This window comes from Nerophis ophidion, linkage group LG10 (genome assembly GCF_033978795.1).
Source record: "Nerophis ophidion isolate RoL-2023_Sa linkage group LG10, RoL_Noph_v1.0, whole genome shotgun sequence".
Lineage (NCBI taxonomy): Eukaryota > Metazoa > Chordata > Actinopteri > Syngnathiformes > Syngnathidae > Nerophis > Nerophis ophidion.
Window position 1 is genome coordinate 31,227,649 of NC_084620.1, and position 18,624 is coordinate 31,246,272.

General features: G+C 40.5%; 1 protein-coding gene across 2 annotated transcripts in view; it reads right to left on the reverse strand.

The window, feature by feature from the left end:
* tnfsf10l (TNF superfamily member 10, like) overlaps positions 1-18,624 on the reverse strand; it is a 98,964-nt gene that overhangs the window by 27,695 nt on the left and 52,645 nt on the right. For both annotated transcript variants that reach the window (XM_061913498.1, XM_061913499.1), the window contains exon 2: positions 15,198-15,341. In XM_061913498.1, coding sequence (XP_061769482.1) covers positions 15,198-15,341 — 144 coding nt within the window. The remainder of the gene's footprint in view (positions 1-15,197; positions 15,342-18,624) is intronic.

Genomic DNA, 18,624 nt, shown 5'->3' on the forward strand with positions numbered 1-18,624 from the left:
ACTTTTCATTTTTTGCGGCTCAGGACAGATTTGTTTTTTGTATTTTTGGTCCAATATAGAAGAAGCTTTTTAAATGGAAGCGGTTAATGAAAGAAGGTGGAATATGAATGTTAATGAAGCGTGGTATTAAGCGCTTCGGGGTCATTGCAGACATTTTAAATGCGCAATGGAACACGGAATCTTTTATTCAAGTTGGCGTCAAAGGTTAACGTACTACGGTGGAACCCCAATTCACGATCTTAATTGGTTCTTGGGCAGAAAAGCTCGTAAATTCAAGCAACAATGCTTAAGAAACAATGTAAATATGAATAATGGGTGCTAGCCTTGACAAAAGTCCATATTTTAGCAAAAGTTTGTACAATTTCAAGACGATATAAAGAGCCATACAGTACTTTTTTTTATCAAGAAAACATAACGAGGGAGTAGGGTTGTACGGAATACCGGTATTAGTATAGTACTGCGATACTAATGAATCACATTCAGTACTTTACCTAAAAACAAACACCCTTGGTGGCTCGACACCTAACATCCACTGTAATGATACCAAGTACAAGAGCGTATCTACTCGATACTACTATGATTACGTCAATATTTCTGGCATCACAACATCTTCTTTGGCTTTTAAAAAAAATTATATTATGCTAGCATACTTACAGTTTTCATGCATCTAATCAGTCATCCGCTTATTCATTCAATGTGTGAATGCTATAAAGTGTAGATGACTTAACTCAACTTGACTACTATGTTTTGTCGTCATCATTTTCAACGAGCAAAGTTGTCACTGAATTCGCCAAGATGCTGCATGTCTACTTAAGCCGGGGTCAGGATGCAGGACAAAAGTGGGAGTGGCTTATCTTGCCTCACTTAAATGACGCAGTAGTTTTGATTGATTGATTGATTGAAACTTTTATTAGTAGATTGCACAGTACAGTACATATTCCGTACAATTGACCACTAAATGGTAACACCCCAATAAGTTTTTCAACTTGTTTAAGTTGGGGTCCACGTTGATCAATTCAGGGTATTGATGCCGCCTGTTGCTTTGTCTTGCATTTTAAGCACAGGAATGTGTTGTCCAGTGCACTGATGACCCTCAAGTGTGCTTCTTGCACATGCAGCACCCTGCTATTGATTGTTTTTTTTTATTTCAAACCAGCCTTGAGAAAATGGTGCAGGGTGGAACAACGTTGATGACATCACTGAGCGAGAGCCGCCAGCATTTCTCACACAAAGAAAAGTGCATTAGAGACTCACACGAAGCCCAGTAACACAAGTGAAACAGAGCTATTCCTGGGGCCGTATGGCTCGGTTGGTAGAGTGGCCGTGCTAGCAACTTGAGGGTTGCAGGTTCAATCCCTGCTTCTGCCATCCTAGTCACTGCCGTTGTGTCTTTGCGCAATACACTTTACCCACCTGCTCCCAGTGCCACCCACACTGGTTTAAATGTAACTTAGATATTGGACTTCACTATGTAAAAGCGCTTTGAGTCACTAGAGAAAAAGCGCTATATAAATATACTTCACTTCACTAACACAAACTTGGCTCTCATAAATTTATTTTTTTGTGGTTTTTCAAGTCAGCTGAGGTCTGCTGAGAGACTTATTCGCTTTCTTTTGTTTAAAGTCCCACCAGTTGAGTCCTGGATGTAATTTCCACTGGTCTATGGTGTGAAAGTGCTGAGGTGGTGATAGAAACCAGACTTAAGTCCTTCCGAGAAATGTCTTTTTACATAAATATTGGATCTAGATAGCTGTGAGTGAGCTTCCCGCTGAGTTTGTGACGCTTGTGTGGCATTGTAATGCCGGATTGGTTCTTCCGGGGATGCGTCGAAGCGATGAACACAACAAGGTAAGTTATAAATGGATTTATTAAATAATAAAAGGCTAGGAACAAAAACACTGCTGTAAAGAGAAAGCAAACCAAAAACAGAAAAACAGTTCCTCAGCATGTGAGCTGGAATAAACAAATGGCTTAGCGTAAAAGCTAGCGAGAATATACATACAAAGATGAAGGTCGAGAGTCGTCAGTGTTGCGCGTGGGCAAATTAGGATCCGAGACTGAACAAAGAAAAGAGGAAAGCTTATATAGGGAGAAATCAAGGAGAACCAGGTGTGTAGAAAACGAGGAGCAGGTGAAATCAATGTGTAACCATGGTAACGGACTAAACAGGAAGTAAGTGGGTCAGAAGAGAATGAAACAAAGATGGAAAAATAAACATGTGAAGATCTGAGTCACAGATCGCAACAGTATTCCCCCCCCCAAAAAGACAGATTCCAGATGTCTCAAAGAAAACAAAAACAAATAAGAAACAACTTGAACCCCCTCCCCAAAAACAGAGTCCACAAACGAAGGGAGGGCGGAGGGAGGCCACGGTGGAGGGTCGCCAAGTCGTGTGTCCCCGAATCCACCGAGGACAAGTCAAGTGGCGGCGGCGGATGGAACGCCGCTGCCGAAAAAGTTTTGGCGGGCGACCTCGAAAAGGCCACATTAGTGGCCGCCTCGCAGGATGAGGTGCCCGGCGAGGCGGACGACCCGGGCACGGCCACATCCGTGGCCGACATGGAGGAGGGAGTGTCTGGCGAGGAGGATGACCTCGCAGAGGCCACTCCCGTGGTCGACGTGGCGGACGACGCCTCAGCACCGAAATCCCAGCAGGCTTGGAAGCAGCAGACGAGGGTGCGGGGACTGCAGCCAAAGAAGGCGTCGGAGGCGGCCTGGGAGCCGCAGGAGTCGTCGGAGGCGGCCTGGGAGCCGCAGGAGTCGTCGGAGGCGGCCTGGGAGCCGCAGGAGTCGTCGGAGGCGGCCTGGGAGCCGCAGGAGTCGTCGGAGGCGGCCTGGGAGCCGCAGGAGTCGTCGGGGGCGGCCTGGGAGCCGCAGGAGTCGTCGGGGGCGGCCTGGGAGCCGCAGGAGTCGTCGGAGGCGGCCTGGGAGCCGCAGGAGTCGTCGGAGGCGGCCTGGGAGCCGCAGGAGTCGTGACTGGTGTGAGCTCCAGCCTCATCGTCGGCGCCGGTGTGGGCTCCAGCTTCTTCGTCGGCAGTGCTTGGCGGCGTGGAACTGGTACCGGCGCTTGTCGAGGAGCTGGCACTGGAGTGGGCTCCAGCCCTGTCGACACAGGTGAAGGTTCCAGCCCCGTCGTCGACGCTGGTGTGGGCTCCAGCCCCGTCGTCGACGCTGGTGTGGGCTCCAGCCCCGTCGTCGGCGGTGCTTGGCGGCGCGGAGCTGGTACCGGCGCTTGGCGGCGTGGAGCTGGTACCGGCGCTTGGCGGCGTGGAGCTGGTACTGGAGTAGGCTCCAGCTCTGGAGCTGGTACTGGAGTGGGCTCCAGGCTAAAGTCTGTAACTGGTATGAGAACCAGTTCTGGGTCGGAGGCTGGTGTGAGAACCAGGTGGGAGTCTAGTGCTGGCTTGAGAACCAGGCTAACATCAGTTTCTGGTGCGAGAACCAGACTACAGTTAAGTGCTGGTGTGAGAACCAAACTGGGAGAAATGCAGAACACCGGTGGTGGAGGATGTGCTTGAGGTAATGACCTCGCGAGTCTGAACACCGGTGGAGGAGGTCTACTTGGTCGTTGGGATTTGACCGGGGGCAACACAGGTGGAGGAGGTCTACAAGGCCGTTGAGACTTGGCCGGGGGAAAAACAGGTGGAGGAGGTCTACAAGGCCGTTGAGACTTGGCCGGGGGAAACACAGGTGGAGGAGGTCTACGAGGAAGAGCTAAGCGGAATACAGGTGGCGGCGGCCTAGGAGGAGCTAGCGGTTTAACGGGCCGAAAAACAGGTAAGGGTGGCCTCATAGGAGGTTGCGGTTTGACAGTTTTAAGAAATGGTAGCGTCTGCGCTACCTCCGCAACACAGCTATAGGCCATAGCCCCCCCCTCCAGACGGGAATCCCAGACCCGTTCCCTGTGGTCAGGGACTGACCATAAGGGAGGGTGGTGGGAGGTTTGGAGGCGGGCAGACTCCTCCCCTCTATATTGTCCAGAGTGTCCCTTTGAAAAGGGAGAAAAAACCTTGGACTTGGGCTGGGAATGAGGTTTTACAGGTGGAGTTGAAGAAAAACTAGGTGACTGAGGTTGACTAGAATAATGAGAAAAAATATCCTGATAATTACGTATTTTATCATAAATGTTATTGGTATTCGAAAAAGGTTGGGAATGAAAAGTACTGTCCACAATATAAAAATCTTCTGAAAAAATGTCAACAACAGGGGGCGGTGTTGCGTCACCGGTGGGCGTACCCCAAATGTCGTGACTGCTAGAGTCAGGGGAAAAAAAACAAGCTGGATTACCGGTAGTGGAAGGTGAATCCTGGTCGGGGTGAATTTTGCTGTGTTCGTAGGAAGGATGAAGTGGTGCTGGATAATTACTGCCGTGCGGGGGACCTGTCCACTGGACCCCCCGCCTCTTCGGGGCAGCGCGAACGGCTTCGGAGGGGACTTCAGGCCCACAGTCAAGTCTTTCCTGCTCCCAAGCCACGAGCTCCAACCACAAACCCAAGTCGAAGGGTTCCTCCCGTGGTTTCGACGCGGAAAAACATTTTGATGCTCGGATCCTACTGTGACGCTTGTGTGGCATTGTAATGCCGGATTGGTTCTTCCGGGGATGCGTCGAAGCGATGAACACAACAAGGTAAGTTATAAATGGATTTATTAAATAATAAAAGGCTAGGAACAAAAACACTGCTGTAAAGAGAAAGCAAACCAAAAACAGAAAAACAGTTCCTCAGCATGTGAGCTGGAATAAACAAATGGCTTAGCGTAAAAGCTAGCGAGAATATACATACAAAGATGAAGGTCGAGAGTCGTCAGTGTTGCGCGTGGGCAAATTAGGATCCGAGACTGAACAAAGAAAAGAGGAAAGCTTATATAGGGAGAAATCAAGGAGAACCAGGTGTGTAGAAAACGAGGAGCAGGTGAAATCAATGTGTAACCATGGTAACGGACTAAACAGGAAGTAAGTGGGTCAGAAGAGAATGAAACAAAGATGGAAAAATAAACATGTGAAGATCTGAGTCACAGATCGCAACAGAGTTGTTGTTATCCGTTTTAATTTATTTGGATGACGCTCTGAGGATTTAGTATCGCTGATGCATTTCATTTGTGAGCAAAGCCTTCAAATCCACACTTTATTTGAGTTCTTTAATACCAACAGAGCTTTTTTTTTTTCCTTTTTAGAAGGAATAAAGTCGCTCCGGAGTTTCTTTTCCGATCTCTCATCTGTTCTCACTTTGCACTTCCCGTATTTTCACCCACATCATTAATAGTCTCTGGTCTCGTCTTCCTACATGCACTCTTCCTTTTGCTATTTTGACACAGCATTTACTACTGACTGAAATTCTAATACTTGACGTTAACAAGATTTCCTTTGAATGTCCAATATTATATCATCCAGTGGAACCTCCATTTACTCCAATTGTGTCCTTTTTGGGCCCTGTGGTGAGGTGGCGACTTGTCCAGGGTGTACCACTCTTCCGTCCGATTTTAGCTGAGATTGTTTCTGGGTTTTTGGAGCGCACCAAGGAGACGTGTGTGTGTTGACATTTAGGCTTGCTGTAATGTTGTTGTGTTGTTTCAGAATCAGAATCAGACATACTTTATTAATCCCTAAGGGGAAATTAACATGTTCAGCACAATCTCATTCAAGGTCAGACAAACATTACAGGGAGACAGAACAGGATCGCTGACGGGTCTGTCAACTTCCGGCGCCCTTTACAAAAAAGGTGATATACAGGTAAACAAGTGGGGGGAATGGGAGAAAAAAAATGATTAAAATAAAATAAAATAAAATAAAATAAAAAAATCGGTCTAAGCCTGGGCCCCTGGAGAAGGGGTCCAGACTGAGGCCAAGGGAAAAAAAACAACTCATAGCCATAGTACAATTCCCTCTTACATGTGTGTAAGAGGGATAACAAAGAGGTTGTTGAGCCATACAGTTCAAAAGTTTGGACACACCTTCTCATTCAATGTGTTTTCTTCCTTTTCATGACCATTTACATTGTAGATTGTCACTGAAAGCATCAAAACTATGAATGAAGACATGTGGAGTTGTGTACTTAACAATAAAAGGTGAAATAACAGAAAACATGTTTTATATTCTAGTTTCTTCAAAATAGCCACCCTTCGCTCTAATTACTTTTTCACTCTTGACATTCTCTCGGTGAGCTTCAAAAGGTAGTCACCTGAAATGGTTTTCACTTCACAGGTGTTCTTGAAGCTCATTGAGAGAATGCCAAGAATGTGCAAAAAAGTAATCAGAAACTAGAATATAAATAGAATATAAAACATGTTTTCAGTTATTTCACCTATTTTGTTAAGTACATACCTCCACATGTGTTCTTTCATAGTTGTGATGCCTTCAGGGACAATCTACAATGTAAATAGTCATGAAAATAAAGAAAACGCATTGAATGAGGAGAAGGTGCCTGTGTGTGTGTGTATAAATATATATATATATATATATATATATATATATATATATATATATATATATGTATATATATATATACATATATATATATTTCTATGCATATATATATATATATATATATATATATATATATATACATATATATAATGATTATATATTGATTATTGATATATTGATTATATAATGCTATATGTCAGTGCTAGCACGATACTTACATTTTAACAGCAATATCATTCTTGGCAATCATATTTGCTGAAGAAAAACAACATGATCAAACTTTCAAATTCTATAAGCTGACTGATAGATAGTTGGCAAAGCTTTATTTTAAGGTGTGTGGGGAAGCCTGCTCTCACCGCCCACTCACGTTTGGTGCCCGTAAACAGACTCCAAAGATCCATAATACTTGTAGAACCTCGTTAAAAAGGCGCTTTTGTAAGATAGGGGACTTTTTTAAATGTTTATCGCACAACCCAAAGATGGCCGTGTCATCAACACAACAATGAGCTCAATCAGGTTGTGTCTGGAAAAAAATAGCATCACATCTAAAAATAGCTGCAGATAAAATTTAATGCTACAATTGCGGCGTGAGCCTCTCACTAGTCAACTTAAATGATACAAGTTAACCACGGTCCTATATTCCCGGACTTTATTTCAGCAACTAGAAAAATAATAAACAGATAAAACACACACACACATACACACTAGGTCTGGGATGTAAGCAATAATGAAGGTCAGCGGTGTTTATATGAGTCACTGCTGGCCGCCTGACAGAGCAGCAACAATTCCCGCCCGTCAGCACCGAGATGTTGCTCTAAGAAAAACACGTCGGCATTAACTGCAAAACCGCTTCCAATTGGGTCGTCACGCCTATTTTCCAGCAAGGACGAGAGTCTACAATCACCGGCATTGGACACGCTTTGCTCTGGTGTCCTCTGTCAGGGATTCTGATGGCTCCACAAGTGAGCCAAAGAATCCGCCACGTGTGTCCCGTCACACGCAGTGTGTGTTCCGCGCAACGCAATCGGTCGCACCCAAAAGCTCCGACCCCCCCTGCGACCCCTGCAGATGTTCCCCCATGAGACCGGATTCCTTCGCTACTACGTTTACATGCACAGAACTATTGCATCAAATGGCTTGAAAGCTGCTTTTTAAAAACGGATGTAAACACCCTTATTAGAATGACTCTAAAAATCAGATTAACATACCTAGACTATGCAATTGGTAACCAGTTCTCTCTTGCATGTATACTTTTAGATAAAGCAAATAGTATTAAAGCATATTATAAAATAAAAACTTACATGTTACCGTATTTTTCGGACTATAAGTCGCACTTAAGAACCTTTGATTTTCTCAAAACTCGACAGTGCGCCTTATAGCCCGGTGCGCCTAATGTACGGAATAATTTTGGTTGTGCTTACCGACGTTGAAGCTATTTTATTTGGTAGATGGTGAAATGATAAGTGTGACCAGTAGATGGCAGTCACACACTCCATTAAACAACACCAAAATTGTATGTATTCCATAGAAAATTTAGAACATTACACACGGCGCTCAAAAATCTATCAAAATGTTTTAGTACGACTTTGGTAAGCTTTGAAGCCGCACCGCTTGATGGATTGTACTGTGCTTCAACATACGAGTATCATTATGGTGTGTGTATAAGGTAAGACACAATCCCGGGCTCGGGATCTTTCTGTGTGGAGTTTGCATGTCCTCCCCGTGAATGGCAGGGTTCCCTCCGGGTACTCCGGCTTCCTCCCACCTCCGAAGACATGCACCTGGGGATAGGTTGATTGGCAACACTAAATTGGCCCTAGTGTGTGAATGTGAGTGTGAATGTTGTCTGTATATCTGTGTTGGCCCTGCGATGAGGTGGCGACTTGTCCAGGGTGTACTCCACCTTCCGCCCGATTGTAGCTGAGATAGGCACCAGCGACCCCAAAGGGAATAATCGGTAGAAAATGGATAGATGAATGGATATTATCTGGCATTTACTTTCGCTGTTTTATCGAAAAACAACTTTTCTTACATTCTGGTATCCGCTGATCTTTATATAGGATCTGCATAAGTGTTGAAAATTTGCGCAAGTCCGCCTTTGTAGTCCGTGCCGACAACATAGTCGATAAGCTTCTTCTTTTTCTCTATTTTCTTGTTATGGGACATTCATCCTCCGCTGTTGCCATTTTTAATATAAAGTAGTGTAAAGTTCTTACTTATATCTGCCAGTAAACTCGCCATGAAAGTGCTAAAACATACCGGTGTAGTGAGTTTACATTATTCACCCAAGGAACTTTAGTTATTAGAGAGTTCCGGTCGGACGGTTTTTACATATTTCCGGTGTTGTTATTGAATTATTGAGCCACGGATGAGGAGATGCTTCTCCGTTATTGATTTAAGTAAAGTCTGAATGTCATTAAAACAGTTAGCTCCATCTTTTGACACTTCTTTCACTCCCGTCCTTGCACGCTACACCGCTACAACAAAGATGAAGATGATCTGTAAAACATAATATATGAAACATTTTGACCAGAGAACCACAATTACACGTTATGTAGACCACAAGGAAGTGTTTAAAATTTAGAATTTTTTTTATAAAAATGACTCTTTTAATGCGCCTTTTGTATAAAAATAGACCTGACGAGACTCGCTCATTGGCAGTGCGCCTTATAATCCAGTGCGCCCTATGGTCCAGAAAATACGGTAAATAAGTGTCAGAATGTGCTCAAAGACCACACCTTTAATAAGTGACGTAAGGCTTAAGCACATGTAGAAATGTTTTAAACAGCCACATTTTAACATCAACATCTTTTTGTATTGAAAATGGAATTAAAGCAAAGTTGAATAATAAAATAATTTGATTCATTAAATAACAATGAATATATAAGATAAATAACCGTATTTTAGTGAGTAAAACATCACATGCAACATCATTAATCATACTTTACACAGTGACGTAATAATGGAATGTCCATATGCACAAATCTAATGTCATTGCCATGTAATCCAGAGATCCCATTTTTTTCCCCAATGCCTTTGAGTATCAGCATAACCACAAGAAGCAAAGCGGATGGAATTTAAAAGCACATTACGAAATTACTGACAACACAAAAGAGCTGTGGAAACAATTATACCCGAGAGTGACAGCTACTAGCGTAGACATAAATAGATAGGACAGCACTCTGCAGCAACCATGCTACGCGACTTGCCGACATGGCACCATCTTAGCGTGGTCCACTCTATGGTAGGTATGGTCTTTATTGTCATAGCACAGGTACAAAGAAACTTTATTTTCGGCACAAACCTGTTCAATATTAGACAAACAAACAGCAGGGTTACAGAACAGGAACTCTGATGGGTCTACCATTGATGGCAATGAAATATAATGTGATAATGAATCATAACTTGCTTTATTCTCAACTCATTTTCATGCGGATCACTTTTTTTCCCCCCATCAACGCCAAATCATGTTAAATTAATGCACATTATTTAATTTTAAAACGTTCAACAAATTCCCCTGTAAGAAGGGGTTTTTCCAGCGTCTTGGTTTTAATCAGATTTTGCATCCGTACGCAGCACAATGTGAAGTGGGACGTGAATTTTATATTTATATAGCACTTTTCTCTAGTGACTCAAAACACTTCAGATAGTGAAACCCATTATCTATACCAGTGGTTATCAACCTTTTTTCAGTGATGTACCCCCTGTGAACATTTTTTTTAATTCAAGTACCCCCTAATCGGAGCAGAGCATTTTTGGTTGAAAAAAGAGATAAGGAAGTAAAATACAGCACTATGTCATCAGTTTCTGATCTATTAAATTGTATAACAGTGCAAAATATTGCTCATTTGTAGTGGTCTTTCTTGAACTTTTTGGAAAAAAAGATATAAAAATAACTAAAAACTTGTTGAAAAATAAACAAGTGATTCAATTATAAATAAAGATTTCTACACATAGAAGTAATCATCAACTTAAAGTGCCCTCTTTGGGGATTGTAATAGAGATCCATCTGGATTCATGAACTTAATTCTAAACATTTCTTCACACAAAAAAAAATCTTTAACATCAATATTTATGGAACATGTCCACAAAAAATCTTGCTGTCAACACTGAATATTGCATTGTTGCATTTCTTTTCACAGTTTATGAACTTACATTCATATTTTGTTGAAGTATTGTTCAACAAATATATCTTTAGAGGATTTTGGAATTCTTGCTATTTTTAGAATATTTAAAAAAAAATCTCACATACCCCTTGGCATACCTTCAAGTACCCCCAAGGATACGCGTACCCCCAATTGAGAACCACTAATCTATACCATACCATTCCATACCATACCATACCATACCAACTTTATTTACAAACCCCTTTAAAAACAACCGCAGTTGAAGAACAAAGGGCTGTACACCACAAAGAAATAGAGGCAAAGGACGGACTAAAAAATAACTTTTAAAACAGAAGTAAAATACACATTGAAAAAGCACTTACAAATTACCCTAAGAACAATGTGTTAGATGAAAAGCAGCTAAAAAGTTAGAAACTGTTAAAAAAGTAAAAAGTTAAAAACAGTTTAAAGTCTCATGCTGGGTTAAAAGCCAGTGAATAAAAATGGGTTTTAAGAAGGGTCTTAAAAATAGCAATGTAGGGGCCTGTCTCACATGGAGAGGGATGTCGTTCCAGACTTTGGGACCCGCAACAGCGAAGGCTCTGTCCCCTCTGAGCTTGCGCTTTGATTTGGGTACCTCTAGGACAGGGGTCGGGAACCTTTTTGGCTGAAAGAGCCATGAAAGCCAAATATTTTAAAATGAATTTCCGTGACAGCCATATCATATTTTTTAACACTGAATATAACTAAATACGTGCATTTTTAAGTAAGACCAACATTTTCATAGTATAATAGGTCTCTTATTCTTTTTAATAACATTGTTATAATGAAGCTAACCAATAATAAATCAAATGTCATGTCTGTTGATCATTTTTTTGTTTGGCCATGTGCTGTTTGTCTTTTGAACTCTTTAAGTTCCTGTTTTTTTCCATTCCCTTGTCTGGTTTCCTTGGTTATTCATTTTGTCCACCTGTCTCTGGTGGACAAAATGCCTGCTCAGCTGCTTCCCGAGCACTAATCAGAGGCAGTAATTAAGCTTGTCTTTGCCAGTCAGTCGCCCTGGCGTCAATGTGATCTTTTCTTGCTCTGTGCTGACTTGTTTCATGCCTTGCCATAGTTTCGTGCTTCATGCCATGCCAAGTAAGTTTTGTTTGATTTATGTTCATAGTCGATGCGTTAGCTTTCTTCCTTAGCCCAAGTTATGCCTCAGCTGTGAGCGATTTTTGTTTGTATCTTTTTTTAGTTTAAATTAAGTCATGTTTTTACCTAAATGCCATGTCCCGAGTAGTCCGTCTGCCTTCCTGGGAGAACGACCCCGCAGCAAGCTGTGACGCCCCCCATCGTGACATAAAATACTTCTTACCATTAATGAGACTTCTTGAACAGGTGCGGTAGAAAACGGATGGATGAATTTAAATGCAGGAGACTGTTTTATATTTTGAACGTTATTTTTAGCACTGTGAATTCCAGCGGAATTATTCATAATTATCGTGTTAAGCAATGTCAGCTAAGATTTATCTGAGAGCCAGATGCAGTCATCAAAAGAGCCACATCTGGCTCTAGAGCCATAGGTTCCCTACCCCTGCTCTAGGATCATCTGATCAGCTGAGCTCAGGGACCGGGTGGGGGCATAGAGGTGGAGCAGCTCATAGAGGTAAGGTTGGGCAAGACCACGTAAGGATTTAAAAACGAGTAAGATAATTTTAAAATGAACTCATTAGACTCTTAATTATTTAATTATTTTATTAGACACTATTAGTCACATTTAAACCAGTGTGGGTGGGCGTGCACTGCGAGCAGGTGGGTAAAGTGTCTTGCCCAAGGATACAAGGGCAGTGACTAGGATGGCGGAAGCAGGGATCGAACCCGCAACCCTAAAGTTGCTGGCATGACCGCTGTACCAAACGAGCCACGTGGCCCCAAAATCTGCCGACATTCTGTCTTCGTTTCTGTGCCGTCTACAACAATAAAATGCTGTCACTATAATCCTACGAGCTTAGGCTCGCCCTAGCAGTTGTACCTATGGCTATTTCATTTGAGCATTTTCCTGCTAAAACCCACAATCCCACATAATTAAACAAACTGAATGACCACAATTGCCCCCTTGATTTTTGGAGGCATACACCATTTGGCCAACCATTGGATAAGAGATAGTGCATGTTGACTTCACATACAGTGGAGCATAAAACGTACTGAATAGTGGTGTGACGAGATTAAACATTATTTTCTAGTTGAGAGAAAAGTCAGCCAGAAGTAGTTTTTTTTTTTTATTAGTCAAAAGAAAATCTGCCTGGCTTATGCCAAGAGCTAGCAAGAGTTCAGGGATAGTGCTGGCGATTGCCTGTGCTTTTAGCTCAGTAGTCAGCACACTCGTCGCTCACACCGGCGACTGTGTTTGCACCCCGCTCGGAGTGGTACAAAAAACAACGCAGCCGAGAGAGAGAGACAGTACCCAATTGCTACATGTTGTGTAAATCGTAAATAAAAACAGAACAAATTGATATGAAAATCTTCTTGAATTTATATTCAATTGAATAGACTGCAAAGACAAGATATTTAACGTTCAAATTAATTGTTGATGAATGGCTTTCGCTTTGCTTAGTAGAGTTTTAACTTGCACAGACGTAGCGACAAACTGTAGTTGCTGACAGTGGTCTTCTGAAGTGTCCCTGAGCCCATGTGGTGATATCCTTTACACACTGATGTCGCTTTTTGATGCAGTACCGCCTGAGGGATCGGAGGTCACGACATTGACGCCTACGTGCAGGGATTTCTCCAGATTCTCTGAACCTTTTGATGATATTACAAAATGTAGATGGTGAAATCCCTAAATTACTTGCAGTAGCTCTTTGAGAAATGTTGTTTTTAAACAATTTGCTCACAAAGTGGTGACCCTCACACCATTCTTGTTTGTGAATGACATTTCATGGAAGCTGCTTTTATACCCAATCATGGCAGCCACCTGTTCCCAATTAGCCTTTGGAATGTTCCAAAGAAGTGTTTGATGAGCATTCCTCAGCTTTTTCAGTCTTTTTTACCACTTGTGCCAGCTTTTTTGAAACATGTTGCAGGCATCAAATTCCAAATGAGCTAATATTTGCAAAAAACAACAAAGTTGTCCAGTTCAAATGTTATGTATCTTGTCTTTGCAGTATATCTAATTGAATATAGGTTGAAAAGGACTTGCAAATCATTGTATTCTGTTTTTTTTTTGCGATTTACACAATTTGCCAACTTCACTGGTTTTGGGGTTTGTATGATGGACAGTCATGAACACCAATCATTGCATCATTGCATGATGGCGTTAAAATTGGGGAGCTCTGAATGGGTGAGGGGCGATGGGCTTCAGCCCAAGGAAGCCCCTGGCTAGACTGTCAATCTTGGACCCAAAGACGGGACAGAAAAGCAACCCGGACACACAGGATGGCTTACCGCAGCAGCCAAGAGATAAACAATACAGAAGAATTATTGAGCTGATAAATCAGAGCTGCTGAAAACTCCCATGAAAGCTTTTTAATAAAGATGTTTAATTGCATTGACTTCATTTTTATGATTTTAAGTTTTTGTCTTTATTTTTGAAAAAAAGTTTAACAGCAACTAGGTGTTTAACAATATGAAAATTTTATATCACAGTTATTATGACCAAAATGATTACTATTATCATGGTAATGGTGAATGTGCTCAAAAATTACTTTAACACACACATAAATCTTTTAACCAAGTTTAAAAAAATTAATTAATTAATACATAAAAAGAAACACAATATGATTTTCCTTTGCAGAATAAACATTCTGTTACTGCTTCTTAACAGCCATATCATTTGTATTTGATTGTTATCTTCTACCGTTTTTATTTGTAATAGTTTTAGAGTGTTTCTTAATAGGAAAAGCAAAACAAGCGTTTTTAGGAGTGGGGAAAGATGTTAATGTGTCTTGTAGTCATGTTGGTATCGAAGCTACCCAGCGATTAGCATGGTAGCTGCCTTTTCACAAAAAAAGCAACATCACCATGAGTTTTTCAAGGTGCGAAAATCAATTACAATGTCTGCCAGTCAGAGGTCCTAGAAAACTCCTTGCTAGCAAATATACAACACTGTGATTTACATAACTGACAAGTTCCTAAAGTTCCTTTGAAGTTTTTTTCGTAATGTAATTTATGTACCTATGGTGTTGCTGTAGCCTGTTTACTTCCAATGCAATCAGTAGTCATTTGTTCCACTTCTAGTAGTGTTTTTCAAGGTTCCATTTTAGGTCCTCTCGTTTTCATATGTTGGACTATTCAACTGGTGGTTCAGTTCAAAAATCTTTTGAGAGATTCTTAAAAACACGAGAGTGCCGCCATAGAGATGATCTTTGAGTAGTTGTTTTGCAGAATGTTCTGAAAAACAGCAGTGTTCCTGTAACTCTGACAAAATAAATATGCCAAAATAAAATGTCTACTGTAGAGGAGGCTGGTTCTCAGGAAAATACAAAATCAGAATAATATAAATGGACAATTCCGGCCCCTCGATCCTTAGCTTTCTTAAAACGTGACCTCGATACATTCAATTTAGTTGAATATCCCTGGTCTGTGGTCTCATTTCTAGTACTGAGTCAATCAGGCTCAATCTGCTCTTCAATTCCACGTTTGGTAGCGCCAACATTGTACTGGCTCACTTGTGTTGATGTTACCTTGGAGATGTAGGCTTTGATGCCCTCGGCCAGCTTAATGCAGGGTTCTCCCAGGACCTGGGCCAGCTGGTCAGGGATGTCCTGGTCCAGAGCGTTGAGTAGACTCAGGCACTTGAGCTCCTCTGTAACACCCTGACTGCGCACCTGTAAGACATGAACACACAGGAATGTTTGAAAACAGTCTCTGACCCATCAAGTCTTCTTCTTTTAGGGAAATTAGAAAACCAAAAAACTGTTAATTGTACGGACCTGGGTAACATCATTCCCTCTCTCTGATTGTATTGGAATATTCATAACTAATGTGTTTTTCAAGCTCATGTTTACTTTTTATTCCAAAATCCATGGGAGACTTGTTTAGAGTTCCGCCTCCATCTAAGTGATTACATTCCTCGCAATCAAAAATGCATTGATCGATTAATCCGGCTTGCCCTCTGAAGGAACATTTTGACTAACTTAGCCACCGGTCTGCAAACTTTGTACCGTGGATGCACACTTTTTTTTTTTAGAAACATGGCAAAACGTCGAAAAGTAAAAGTGAAATCAAAAAGATTTTGATCCGATCCGATGCAATAGAAGCGAATAGAGTTATATCAATAAAGACAAAACACTGGTGTCTAACATTTATTAATTCTTTGTTGTCTTGTTTTTAAATGCTTAATTATTTTATAACCAGTCACATCGTTATTGACTAGGGGTGTAACGGTACGTGTATTTGTACTGAACCGTTTCGGAACGGGAGTTTCGGTTCGGTTAGGAGGTGTACCGAACGAGTTTCCACACGGACATATTAGGTAGCGCACCGCAGGTTGTGTAATCAATACAGAGCGAGGCACAACACACGGCAGACTAGCAGCGACCAGGTTAGCACAACATGCAAAAGCTAGAGCTGGAAGACCCTCCTGCCTCGTTAAGATCTCCCGTTTGGGAACACTTTGGCCGCGGGGTGCGATACAACAATGGAGGACGGAGGTTTGCCGACATTGTTCAGCAGCAGTAGGGTACGCTTCTGCAAACACGTCAAACATGCTAACTCCTTTGAAGCGTTACCACCGCATTCAAGCAGCCTCTCCTCAGCGAGTCAGGCAGGGCTGAAGCAATAACAAATGTTTTTATAGCAGTAGATTTAAGACCATCCATCCATTTTCTGCCGCTTGTCCCGTTCGGGCTGGCAAGGGGTTGCTGTATTGCATTAAAAACAAAATTTTGACCCACTTCTATGGTGGAAAACAATAAGCCCATACATCCTCTTACTGCCAAGTTGGCCAGGCTGGGGGGTGGCGGTTTGTTGATGAACGTGGACCCCGACTTAAACAAGTTGAAAAACTTATTGGGGTGTTTGCAATTAGTAGTCAATTGTACTGAATATGTACTGTACTGTGCAATCTACTAATAAAAGTCTCAATCAATCAATCATAAAAAGCACTTTATATGTAGAAAGGTTTTGTTGAGAAACCATTTTAAGGCCTTACCTTATTTAGTTTTTATTATATATATATACATACATATATATATATATATATTATATATATATACATACATATATATACATATATATATATATATATATATATATATATAATAAAAACTAAATAAGGTAAGGCCTTAAAATGGTTTCTCAACAAAACCTTTCTACATATAAAGTGCTTTTTATGATTGATATATTGATCAATCATATATCAATATATATGATTGATATATGATTAATAACAAATATTTTTATATATCATATATTGATATGATATATATATATATGTTGACCACATTAACCTTGGCAATGGACTCTGTGTGTATATGTATGTTATGCCATTGTTTACAAATTTGGTAAATAAATAACCCCCCAAAAATTATATTTTGTTGTTTTCTTACTGTACGGAAAATGAACCGAACTGTGACCTCTAAACCGGAGTATGTATCGAACCAAATTTTTTGTGTACTGGTACACCCCTAGTATCGACGTAAAAAAAAAAAAAAAGGTCGAACACTTGGCTCTCCAAGTACCACCATAATGGCCAATATTTAAGTAGTAGGCCTAAATATTAATTAAAAACAAGACCAATGTTTTATTGAATAGGTATGTTTATTGTTTTTGGCCACTATAACATTACGTACAGTTTGAACAGTGACACTGTGTTTGAATATTTAATTAAGTCATTTTTTAGCGTACCACTAGATGAAGCCTGCGGCCCGCTTACAACTTGTGGTCCATCTCCCCCACATTGAGAATCACTGTAATAAGATTATATTGTATGTGCTCTTCAACATATGAGGGGTAAGTGTGAAGAGATTGATTGCCATGGTAACAGAGAGTAAATATACCATTATGCACAAGTGTATTGATTGATTGATTGATTGAGTGAAACTTTTATTAGTAGATTGCACAGTACAGTACATATTCCGTACAATTGAACACTAAATGGTAACACCCGAATAAGTTTTTCAACTTGTTTAAGTTGATCAATTCATGGTAATCCTGACAAATATATACATTAAAACAATGCAGTTTCTTGCATTTGTGATCATCGTATTTTATCCTCATGAAAATAGTTCTAATTGTGAATTATAATAAACATCAAATTATCAATTCAATAATTGTATGGGTTTAAGTTTACGAGATATGACGGCGACCCCACACGCATGCAGAGGAGGGTAGGGTAGCCAGAAATTGTACTCAAGTACGAGTACTGTTACTTTAAAGATTTATTACTCAAGTAAAAGTAAGGAGTAGTCACCCAAATATTTACTTGAGTAAAAGTAAAAAGTATGTTGTGAAAAAACTACTCAAGTACTGAGTAACTGATGAGTAACCTGTTTGTTTAATGATGACGGCAAGAAGTAATGCACAAAAACATAAAAATAGCAATGAACAAACTCAGAGCCATGAATATCTCCTAAGAAACTAAAACAATAATTTTTATTAAATAATATATATTTGGTTTTACACTGTATTGAAAAAAAATTTGAAAATGAATTTTACCTTTGCAACCTCATTATACTATTGGCTAAGTTTTATATTCATAAATGTAAGTTTCTCAATACCCAACCTGTTTTTTGTGCCTTTTAAAAAAGATTAAAACACTCTACCTGTAACAACCAAAAAGCTGTGAAAACGAAGATGCTGTGTTCCAAATTGAAGTTATTTCCTGAGATTGAGTGAGCCTATGGCTTTGCACTTTGTTTATTTTATATGTATATACACATATATTTTTTGCATTATATTTTAGTTACTTTGAATTTACAACCCCCTGGTGCTGTTTTTTACGTTTTTTATACTTTTTTGTACTGTTTTTGTGCTTACTTTGATTATTATTTTCAACTGTTTGTAAAAGTAGAAATTTATAAATAAAGGTTTATAAAAAATGTTTTGAAAAAATGTGCAGTTAATCATGTGATCGTCTGGCTCTGTTTGATTGGTGAAACAGTGTCAAAC